This window comes from Lipotes vexillifer, unplaced genomic scaffold (genome assembly GCF_000442215.2).
Source record: "Lipotes vexillifer unplaced genomic scaffold, Lipotes_vexillifer_v1.1 scaffold835, whole genome shotgun sequence".
NCBI lineage: Eukaryota > Metazoa > Chordata > Mammalia > Artiodactyla > Lipotidae > Lipotes > Lipotes vexillifer.
Window position 1 is genome coordinate 2,045,170 of NW_006774135.1, and position 11,229 is coordinate 2,056,398.

General features: G+C 64.7%; 1 protein-coding gene across 2 annotated transcripts in view; it reads left to right on the forward strand.

Annotated features, from left to right (window-relative positions):
* ARHGEF16 (Rho guanine nucleotide exchange factor 16) overlaps positions 1-7,698 on the forward strand; it is a 22,320-nt gene extending 14,622 nt beyond the window's left edge. For both annotated transcript variants that reach the window (XM_007448952.1, XM_007448951.1), the window contains exons 7-15: positions 736-888; positions 1,066-1,195; positions 1,987-2,061; positions 2,414-2,506; positions 4,345-4,496; positions 4,678-4,866; positions 5,747-5,820; positions 6,368-6,469; positions 7,006-7,698. In XM_007448952.1, coding sequence (XP_007449014.1) covers positions 736-888; positions 1,066-1,195; positions 1,987-2,061; positions 2,414-2,506; positions 4,345-4,496; positions 4,678-4,866; positions 5,747-5,820; positions 6,368-6,469; positions 7,006-7,145 — 1,108 coding nt within the window. In that variant the 3' untranslated portion in view covers positions 7,146-7,698. The remainder of the gene's footprint in view (positions 1-735; positions 889-1,065; positions 1,196-1,986; positions 2,062-2,413; positions 2,507-4,344; positions 4,497-4,677; positions 4,867-5,746; positions 5,821-6,367; positions 6,470-7,005) is intronic.
* Positions 7,699-11,229: the final 3,531 nt, after the last annotated feature.

Genomic DNA, 11,229 nt, shown 5'->3' on the forward strand with positions numbered 1-11,229 from the left:
TGTGTGTGTGTGTGTGTGTGTGTGTGTGTGTGTGTGTGTGTGTGTGTGTGTGTGTTCATGTGCATGCGTGTGTGGCAGCAAGTGTGTGTGTGTGTGTTCACTCCCATGGAGGGTGAGGTCCAGGTAGCACCTGTGTGGGTCCAGCCCCTCACTGCCCTGCACCCTAGGCGACCCCATGACACCCTGTGGCGTCGCCCTGAGCCTCAGCGTCCCCTCCCTAACCTGAGGGGGTGGGTCCCATTCCTGCCCCCTTGCAGACTGGGGTGAGGCATATGGGAGACAATCAGATGTCAGACCCCAATCACTTGCAAGGAGCAGAACCCCTGCCCCTGTCTTGCGCCGGGCAGAGGCGGCCGGGGCTCCAGGCGGCTCCTGGCAATTCTGACACAAGTCCCAGGGAAGCCAGTCAAAGTGGCAATTTTTTTGTCCTACCTGTATGCTCCCCACGATGCTGGCTAGAATCTGCGAGACTCTAGCAGGAAGTGGCCTTGGATTTGGCCATGGGTATTGTGCCCAGTTATTTCAGGTTTAAGGAGGTCATCTGTCCTGGGGTTGTCCCGGGGGAGCCCTAGCAGCTGACCCACCCAGCACCTGGTGTGGGTGCATCTGGGAGCCTTGCTCGTGTGTTCGCGTGCGCATGTGTGCGCGTGCGCGTGTGCGCGTGCGCGTGTGCACTCACACGCACGGGGCCATGGACAGACCAGCAGCCCTTGGGCCTCACCGTTGCTCCCACAGGTTCTTCGCGGACCTGGAGCAGCGGCACAGGGCGCAGGTGTGCGTGGAGGACGTCAGTGACATCCTGGAGGAGCACGCCGAGCGGCGCTTCCACCCCTACGTCTCCTACTGCTCCAACGAGGTCTACCAGCAACGCGCCCTGCAGCGGCTGACGTGAGCCGGCCCGGGGCCCGGGGCGGGGCCGGCGGGGGTGGCCTCGGGAGGCTCCAGCCCCTTGCCGCAGGGCACGTTGCTGCTCGCACGCAGCCCGGCTTCTGCAGCTTGCGCCCAATTTCTCCTGACGGACTGGCCGCGCCTCCCGCCGCGGCTGAGAGCCCTTCTCTGTTGCAGAAGCGGCAGCGCTGCCTTCCGAGAGGCCCTGAGGGAGATCGAGCAACGGCCCGCGTGCGGGGGCCTGCCCATGATCTCCTTCCTGATCCTGCCCATGCAGAGGGTGACCCGGCTGCCCCTGCTGACGGACGTGAGTGCACAGGGAGGTGGCCGGGGCCCACCTGCAGGCAGAGGGAGCGTTGCCGCCTCCCGACCTGCTCCGCCTGCTCAGTCTGTTACGTATGGTTTTACGAGAACAGTTACAGGACGGCTTTAATGGCCACAGTGACCGTGGCCGCTGTCAGCAGCAACACCGCCCGTAGAGCTCCCTCTGCTGGGAGCTGCTCCAGCATTTGGTGGATTTTTTTCACCTGCTTGATGGTTACGGGGTTCATGCGTGTCCTGAGTCTGATCCGGTGTCGCCCAGACCCCTGCCAAGCATCAGTCAGGGTGGTTGCTTCCCCCTACCCTCGGCCAGTTGTCCTGGGCGTGGGCCTGGGGTGACCCAGGCACCATCACCGTCCCCGTTCTGTGGACAGAGGGGCTCCGAGGGGCTTCCTGGAGTGGCTTGTGCTCTGAGATGCCAGCTCATGGGGCAGAGGGCCTTGTGGGGTGAAAGGTACATGTACACACACATGTACACAAGATCCCGCACATGGCAGGAGCCCAGCTGAGCTCTGAGAGGCAGCATGTGGCCCGTGCTCGGCGGGTCAGCATCCCAGGCAGACAGGATATCAGACCCTCCGGGGCCCTCGGGGAAGTGGAGAAATAGAGGCTTCAGGGGCCTCCCAGGCTGGAGCACCACAGCCAAGAACTGAAGGGGTGGGGCCTGGGTGGCCACCGGGGTCTGGCGTTGGTAGGGGAGCCCCTGCCCCAGGCAGGCCCCTGAGCCGGGGTGCAGAAAGCTGCTTGTGGCTTCTCACGTCTGATCTCTTCCGGCAGACACTCTGCCTCAAGACTCAGGGCCACCCGGAGAGATACAAGGCCGCCAGCCGTGCGCTCAAGGCCATCAGCAAGGTGAGGGGTCCAGGGTGGGGGAGGCGGCGCCCAGCCCCGCCCCGCCCTGCCCAGCCCAGCCCCGCCCAGCCCCACCCCGCCCCGCGCAGCCCAGCCCCTTCGGCAGAGACCCTGAGGGCGGGGCAGAGAGGGTCTCCAGACGGTCCCTCCCAAGCTCCTCATGGTGCCGGTGGGGAAACTGAGGCTGAGAGAGAGGGCCGCTCACACAGTCGCTGAGCCCGGGGTGGGGCAGGGACCAGGACAGCCGTGAGGGCCGCTGCGGCGGGGGGCTGGGCTGGGCTGGACGGGGCGGGGGTGGGGTGCGGCGCCAGGCTGTGGGCCGGCCCTCAGCACCTGCTCTCGCGCGCTGTAGCTGGTGAGGCAGTGTAACGAGGGGGCCCACCGGATGGAGCGCATGGAGCAGATGTACACGCTGCACACACAGCTGGACTTCAGTAAGGTCAAGGTAGGCGGGCCCCACCGGCCCCGGCCTGTCCCCAGGCCCGGCTCTGTGTGCGGTCAGGGGTCACCGCCCCTCAGTGTGCAGGCTGGAGAGAGGCCTCTGGGGGTGACCCCCCAGCCCCCGCCGGTGAAGCCCGGGGCTGGGCCTCCGCCTTGACCTCTCCAGGCCTCTTCCCACCTGAGAGCGTGCCCCTTGGCCTCATGTCTCAGCTCCACCGCCCGCTTGCCTGCGGTGGGTCTGCAGCGGCAGAGGGCAGACCCCGGGGCCGGTGACGGGGAGCCAGCGGCAGGCCCAGCGGCAGGGCTCAGCCTGGGCCCGGGGTCCTCATCAGCTATGCTGGGTGCCGGGGCTAGACGACCTCAGGGCCGGCTCAGGCTTCCCTCTGGGGTCAGGATGGGTCTGTCGGTCCTGGGGGTGGGGGTCTAGGCAGCCTACAGCTCTGCCCAAGCAGGCAGAGCCCAGACCTCTGCCCACACGGCTCCCCCACCATCCCACAGACTAGCCCATCCTTGTGCTGTCCAGGGGCTGCCCCAGCAGCAACTCGGGCCGTCTAGCAAAGTGGGAGCCGCTCTCTGGAATTGGGGCCTGGAGGCAGCCTCTGCCCCGCCCCACTGCCCTGGCTCTCCCCTCCCCGCACTGGCCTGGCTGCAGCAGAGCCCTGTGGGCGTGCAGGTGGGCAGAAGACTTGGAGGGTACCCGGGGCAGCTCTGTGGGCCCGGTCTCAGCTTATCATCAATCAGGCTGAGCTGCTGACCTCTAGCCCCCAGAGGCGGGCCTGCCTGGAGCCCATGGGAACCAGTGCCGTGGGCGGGGCCGGAGGGCCGAGCAGGGAGGGCACAGAGGCTCCGACAAGGGCCGCGGGCTCCTTGGGGTGAGTCAGGGTGGCTTCACAGAGGAGGCGTTTGGGTGATGACGGCCACGGACCCACTGAGCCCACACCCTTGGCCGGGGTCTTGAGCCTCTCCTCGGCCGGGCAGCAGATGTCACGTTTGGGGTGAAATACACCCCTGACCAGAGCAAAGACCCAACCCTGGGCCTGGCTGACCCCTGAGCGGCCTCTCACCCCTCTACTCCCGTGTCTCAAAACTGGAGGGCATGAGGGCAGGAGAGCAGCTGGCCCAGGTGGGGGTGCGGGGGTTCAGAGCCCCAGGAGGGGTGAGGTGTCCAGTGGGGCATGTCGGGGGGCAGAGGCTGGTGAGCAGGGCCTCCTGGCTCCGTCCCCACCAAGCCTGCCCTGCCTGCCCCTCCCCTTCCAGCTTGACAGGCCAGAGCACCAGCCTTGCTGGCGGAAGGCTGTCTGAGCACCGGCCATGGCGACATGGGACCCATGTGGAGGGGGCCGGGGTGTCTGCCTTAGCCGGGCCTGTCCTCTAGGCCGCGGAAGGGGAGGGAGCTCCATTTGCAGCAAAGGCCCCTGGATGCCAGAGGTGGCCCCGCAGATCAGGGGTTCCTCACAGCCTGCATAGAAGCAGCTGGTCTGAGCCCCCTGCTTGGCGTGAGGTGGGCCAGGAGGCTTCCCCAGAGTATCCTTCGCCCCCTGGTTTGAGGGGAGCCCTCGGTAGGTGCCCTGTGGGCCCCTGGGCCTGGCTGGAAGCAGGGCAGGCCTGTCCTGGGTTGCTGTGAAGGGTCTGGGCCCAGGCCAGGCACAGAGCAGCCGCCCCCTGAGCTCCTGTCCTCGGCCTGAACAGCCCTTTGTCTGAGGCCTGGACAGTCACACTCCCTTCCTCGGCGCAGCCCAGAGAGGTCTGGTCACCCCGTTCCCAGAGGCAGGGCTCAGTCCCCATGGCTGCACATCCCTGCCACCCCCCCGGGACTCATCCCTGTCCCCGCTCTGCCCCCAGTCCCTCCCACTGATCTCTGCTTCCCGCTGGCTGCTGAAGCGCGGGGAGCTCTTCGTGGTGGAAGAAACCGGCCTTTTCCGAAAACTCTCCAGCCGGCCGACATGCTACCTGTTCCTGTTCAACGACGTCCTCGTGGTCACCAAGAAGAAGAGGTGGGCCCCTCCCGTGGTCGCCAGGCTGCATGGCCTTGCGACGGGGAGCAGGCAGCAGCCATGGCCTTGGAGCTGGGGAGGTGGGCTGGGGCCAGCTCTCGGGAGCATCCTTCCGGCTGGCTGGCCCTCGGGCTGCCCACAGACCTCTGCAGCATCTGGCCGACCGCCTGTCTCCCTACAGTGAGGACAGCTTCGTGGTCCAGGACTACGCCCAGCTGGACCACATCCAGGTCCAGAAGATGGAGCCCTCGGAGGCCTCTCTGCCAGGGGGCAGCAACCGCAGCTCCTTCGTGCCGCACACCTTCCAGCTGACCCTGCTGCACAACAGTGAGGGCCGCCAGGAGAAGATCCTGCTATCCTCCGACTCAGCGTAAGATGGGAGGGCTCCGTGGGGGCGATCCTGAGAGCTCCATGGGGACGGGATGCCTGATCCAGGGTTCCAGGCACTGCACTGTGCCAAGGACGGCCTACTCCTAAAGCAGTTCACACTCCCGGGAGGGGGACACGCCAACTGCAAAATGCACGGCTGAACTGTCCTGTGTGTCCAAGGGGAGAGGACTAAGGAGAAACAAGGTAGGGGAGGGAGCACTGGATGGGGGCCCTGGGGAGGGGCCTGCGGCAGAGGCACGGCAGTGCAAAGACCGTGAGGCAGGAGGCCCCTGCCAGGAGGACAGTGGGGCTGGAGCACAGGGCGGGGGCCATGCAGGGCAGTGAGAGCAGACAGTGGAGGGACCAGCACACAGAAAGGTGCTGGCTGGGTCTCCATGCTTCCTCCAGCACGGCCCCCTTTCCAGGTGGGAAGCTGAGGCTGAGCGTTTCTAACAGCAAACTGATGGGGCAGGGCGCTTGGGGTCCAGCGCCAGGAAGCAGGGCAGCCTGGGCCCTGTGAATGCAGCTGTTGCCCAACTTCATGTCCCTGGCCAGATGTGACTCGGGGTCAGCCTGCCTGGGGGAGGCCTGCCTGCCGCTCCTTCCCGAGCCTGTGACTTCCTGCACCTCGGCCCCCCAGCACAGTGGGTCAGGGAGACCAGAGGGGCCTCCCACTTACACCTCCAGCTCCCGGCCAGCTCACCAAAGTGTGCCCGGGCAGCGTAATCCTTCATCCCACTGCCTTCCCACCTCGAAGGCTGTGGGGGGCTCAGGGACACCCCGACCCTCCCACCGTGCCACACTGGGTGGGGAGTGTGAAGCAAAGGTCGTCAGCTGATAGGATCAGCCTCGGGCCTCGCTCACGTGCGCTCTGCCCCCAGGAGTGACCGCGCGCGGTGGATCACAGCACTCACGCGCTGGGAGAGGCAGCAGCAAGGCCCCACTAACAAAGGAGGTAAGCGCCTGCCCCCCGAACGCAGCAGGACTCACAACCCCTTCCCGGCCCTGGGGTGGGGGCTGGTCCTGAAGGGGAGAGGTGCTGTCCAGCCCTCTGTCCACCCCACAGCCTGCCCCCAGGGTGACCTGCCAGGTAAGGGGCCCCAGCCCCAGGTACGTGTGTGTCCATCTGCACACACAGGCCCAGCGCTGTCTCAGGGCCTCATCCATCCTGCTGCTCAGTAGATGGGGAAACTGAGGCCAAGGAGCTGGAGTGGGCTGGCCCATAGAGCTGTCACCCCGCTCGGGCCCTGCCTAGGCCCTTAGAAGCTGGGTGCACCCTCTGCTGGTGCTGGGCGTTTGGGCCCTGAAAGTGGGAGCAGCAGGTCCTGCAGCCTCTGGAGGGGTCCCAGCTTTAGCCGGAGGGAAGCTGCCGCGTGACCGTGTGCTGGGACACCTGGGGGCCCCTGGGTCCCACCGAGACCAAGCCACAGGGGGTGTGATGGGACTGGAGCCCACCCCCTCCCTGGAATAGTCCTGCTCCTGAGGCCTGCCCTCCCTGCCAGACCTGCTCCAGGTGGAGATCACCAAGGCCTACTTGGCCAAGCAGGCGGACGAGATCACACTGCAGCAGGCAGATGTGGTCCTGGTCCTGGAGCAAGAGGACGGTGAGCACAGGGGGATGGGCCTGGGGGATGCACGTGGGGCAGGTGGGAGGGGCCGGGCAGGCTGATGCTGAGTGGGAGCCTGGGGGCCCCAGCAAGGGTCCAGAGCACACTGGCATGGGCGGCTGCCGAGTGCCCCCACCCCGGAATTAGGCTTGTACTCAACAGTGGGCCTGATTCCAGGGTCCCCTTAAGTACCCTCCCTCAAGGACGTCTCAAATGTCCCCGAGTTGCAGGATCAGAAGTGGGTTCTTGGTCACTCTGTATCCTAAGCGGGAGGGTGGCTCCTGCAAGTACCTGCACAAGGATGGACCAAGCTGGTTGGAGTGAGCTCAGCCCCTGAGTCCAGTGTTGGGGCCGAGCACCTGATGGAAGACCAGGTGCCCACGTGACCTTGGGCAAGACGGGAAGGGGGGTCTGCTCCAAGGGATGCCTGGCCCCGGTGTCTTCTGGAACAGCAGCTCCGAAGGGGAGCCGACACGGGGGCCACTGCCTGGTGCCCAGGAGCCTGCTCTCACCTGCCCCGGGTCTGGGTCCAGGATGGTTCTACGGCGAGAGGCTGCGGGATGGAGAGACGGGCTGGTTCCCTGAGGACTTAGCCCGGAGCATCACCAGCCGCGTGGCCGTGGAGGGCAACATGCGCAGGATGGAGCGGCTGCGGGTGGAGACGGACGTGTAGCCGGATCTGCTGGCACCTCACCAGGCCAGGCTGCGGCCGTGCAGCTTTGGTCCACACTCCAGCAAGTAGAGTCCATCCCCAGGGAGCGCAGTGGGCTTGCCCCCAGGGCCTGAAAGCTCCCTGGCCTCCCAAGGCCCCATAGGCTGCAGCGTAGGCTCCGGACACTTCCAAGGAGGAAGGCCATACGCTCTCAGGGGAGCATCCTCCTGGCAAGCTCAGGAGCCATGCCAGCCCTCACCCCAGGCTGTGTCCATCCCTGGGAGGAGCCCAGCCAGGCCTGTTTGCTGGCCACGCCCTCCCCCAGCTCCTGGCTGCCCCGCCCTGCTCCCTGTGCACCCACAGGGGAGTTATGCCCTGGGCGTGTGATGGAGGCGGATGGCCCTGAGAAGAGCGTGGATGACCTGGGGGGCTCGCCCTCCTGCACCCCTCCTGCCCCAGCCTTGAGTACCCAGGGCTGCCCCATGTTCCCAGAGGAGGGCCAGCTGCCGGCAGGTGACCCTGCAGTGCCAGCACTGGAATTGTGACTTTGAGACATTAAAGTATTTCTTTAACATCTGGATTTGCACATTTGTGAGCCTCAGTGAAGGCCATACCAGTCCCTGAGAAATTCCCAACGTGCTATGGGCGGGGCTGGTACCCCGCTCTGTGTGGTCACCTGTGCTGGGCCCCCATTCATGGTTACCCTGTGTTAGTCCTTGGGCCTGCCCCATCTGTCCACCCGGAGCGTCATGGGCAAGGCCATCCCCATGAAGCCCCTTGAGGCTGAGCCTGGCCGGTGGGGCTGGGGGACTCAGGGACATGGCAGAGGCTGCGGGACCCCTCTGCGGTGTCCTCTCATCCCTCACCTCCCAGCTGGTCTGCTCCCCGAGGATCCCCTGGGACACACAGGTGGGGAGAGGCAGGCTGGCCTGGCCTCTGAGCTGGGGAAGGGTCCTGCTCCCCAGGAGAGGGTGATGGCCACCTGAGTGGCAGGGCGCTGCTGGGCCAGGCGTGAGGAGGACGGGTCTGCTCCCCCAGGAAGCCCCCTGCTAGCCCTCCCAATTTCCACACCCATGCCCGTTGCCCTTCTCGCTCAGGCAGTGCTGTCCTTGGGGTGGGGCTCCCAGCGTTCTCCTGACAATCTGCTGGGGTCTTCCTTTGAAAGCTGGGGTGTGGCTCCCCACCCGCTGACCAGAATTGGGTGACTGGGGGAGGCCAGCCCTCTGTCCCTTCCATCCCTGGGGCTGGCTGCAGGAGGAAGTGGAGGAATGCGCCGGGCCAGGGGGAGGGGACTGGGTGGGGGTGGAGCTTATCCCAGCCCCACCCACTGAACCAGGTGGTGGAGGGGTTCAGCACCAGAAGGGAGGGGCAGCTCCTCCCTTTAACATCCAAGGTGACCTCCCTGGCCTGGGGCAGCTGGAAGGAACATCCTGGGCGGGGGCTCTGCAGGGTGGAGGGATGGGGCGGGGCCAGGCTCAGTGAAAGAGGCATGATCTGGGGGGTGGGGTCACCAGAGATAAGGCCCAGCTCCTCCTATTTCCTGGACAGGTGGAAATCTGGGGCCTGCATTTTCCCACCTGTGAGCTAAGTCCTGCTCTTTTCCTGGAGCTGCTGTGGGGCAAGCTAGTGACCAGGGTGAGGTGCAGGTGTGTGTGTGTGTGTGTGCACGTGTGTGCGTGCCCTGGGCAGAAGCAGGTGGGCAGCATCGGTGTGTAAGCCCAGCTGCCTGCAGCTGGCCTATTCCTTCTCACCACTGACCCCTGACTCTCGGGGAGGGCAGGCCAGCCCACCGCCCATCGGTTGCCAGGTACGTTTTCAGTTAATTGGAAAAGCCCTGGGCCACGTCCTTGCTCTAGTGACCTGGGGTCAGTGACCTTAGCTCAGTTTCCTTCTGCAAAGTGGATGCAGGCCCTCTACCTCGGAGGCAGAGATTAAGAATGCTTAGCCTGGAGGAAGGACATCCCGGGACCCTGGGGAGGGGCCGTCAATGGAGACGGGGCTGCTGGTGGCTGGGTCCACCTGGGGAGGCCCAGACCAGGCCAGCTCGGGACAAAAACCCTCCCAGCAGAATCGGGAAGCCCAGGGCCCCAGCTGCGGTGAGGCCTGGAGGGGCCTAGAAGGGTGGGTTGTGGGCAGTGAGAGGAAAGCCCCAGCACCTGTGCCTGCTGGGGCCCCTCAGAGGGGCCTCTCTGCTCAGCTTGGGGTCCAGCCCTGCGGGCCCTGGTGTCATGATCCCATCATCATGACCCCCTCCCAGGGCAGGGCCAGCCGGGACCCTCCCCACCCCCAGCTGGAGGGTGCTCGGACCTGCCTCCTTGCCGAGCTGCTCCTCTTAGACGTCCTTGGTGTTGGTGCCTAGTGACACTCCCCGCTCCAGATAACAGGGGGTCCCATGGAGGAGCCTGTCACACCTGCTCCCCTGGGGAGGGGGTGACACCAGGAATGGACCTAGCCCGGCCCCTCCTGTTACAAAGTGGGAAAATAGAGGCCCAAGGGCCCTCTGCCTACTGGTGGGGTCAGCGGGTTTGAGGGGGGCCACTGAGGCTTCCTAGGACCCCAGCCGACTCCAGCAAAGCCTACATCCAGACGGGGTCCAGTGGGAACGACACTGTGGTGTCCCAGCCCTTCCACAGGGGCCTCTCGCCTCAGGGCACCAGGGTGGATATGACTGTGGAGCAGTGAGGAGTGGGGGCTTGTGCCCCTTCCCCAGAGCTCCCTGGGCACCTCAGTGCCCAGCCCCGAGGGGCAGTGGGCACCCTCCACCCTCCCTGGAGAGGTGGGAGTCCAAGGGGTGTGGCTCGCGAGAGCGCAGAGGCCAGGGGTGGGCGGTCACACAGCTGGATGGCCCCCCAGCCCTCTGTTGGGGGAGCATCAGAGGCCGAGCTGAGCTCATCACCCCAGGGCCTGGAGGCCCCCCTCCCATGTGCTGCATGTTCTTGTAAATCAGTTTCCCCTCTATGGAGAGGGGGACATAATTTACATAAAGGGTGTATGTTCCCATGACCTCATTCTCACCGCACTCAACATGAGTTTTAGGATCCCTCTGCACATCTGGCTGCTCCCAACCTCTAGGGAACATCCCTGACGGGTCCCTCCTGCTGGGAGACCCCCTCCCCCGCCCGCCCTCCATCGGCCCTGGTGGCCAGCACAGGCACTGCGGCCCAGCCCTCGGCCTACACTGCATCCAAAGGCCCCTAGGCCCCTGGGACCCAACGGACCCCAATCCCCAGGCCTCACATAGAGCCCTTGGACCGCCGTTTCTGCCCCTTGGGAGCAACGCTGTGCACCAGTTTGGACGTGCAGATCCCGCCTCTCCATCCACACCCCTGCGAGCCCTTGGGTTTCGCTGAACCCCACTCATCCCCTCCCGGCTCTCTGTTATTTGTCAGCATTCCTGACATTGGGCCCCAAGCCGCGCCCCCCCAGTGGTCACCCATCTACCCCGTCACTGGAACCAAGTCCATTTGAGGGCTGGCCGGGGCTGGCCCTTAAGATCTGAAACTGTGAAGGGCTTCACCCATCTTCTCGCCAGATAAATTCCGGTATTTCCGGGGTTTGTTGCCATGCTGAACAGGATCTTATTTTGTATTCTGTTTTCTAGTGGGTCATTGGCAGTATTTTAGAACTACAGATTTTTATAGGTTTTATACATTTCCTATCGTCTATATGATTTTATGGCCCACTTTGCCAAATTCTTATGATTGTGCTAATCTGTCTCTGGCCCTCTCAGCTTTCCTAAAGCGACAGGCTGGTCTGTCCCTTCCCCGCAGGTCTGAACACCTCTTACTTCTTTTGCTCACCTGATGGTATGGCCTGGGGTCCTCCAAGCTCTGCTGGGGTCAGGAGGAGTGAGTGACGATCTGATTCTCCATCTTTAAGGGAATTTGTTCATTCTTCCCACGAGGTTTACAGGGCCCAACCCAGGTCCTATCCAGGTGGCCCAGCATGACGCAAGCTGATCCCATGCCCCCAGTTCTAATGTGGAAGGACAGCCAGAAATACAGGCTGTCACATCAGGGCTGAGGAGACCAGCAACGCGGGGTAGGGGAGGCAGGAGCCCAGGTGGGGGGGCGAGGAGGCCTGGGCCGCTTGCTGGACTCCATCT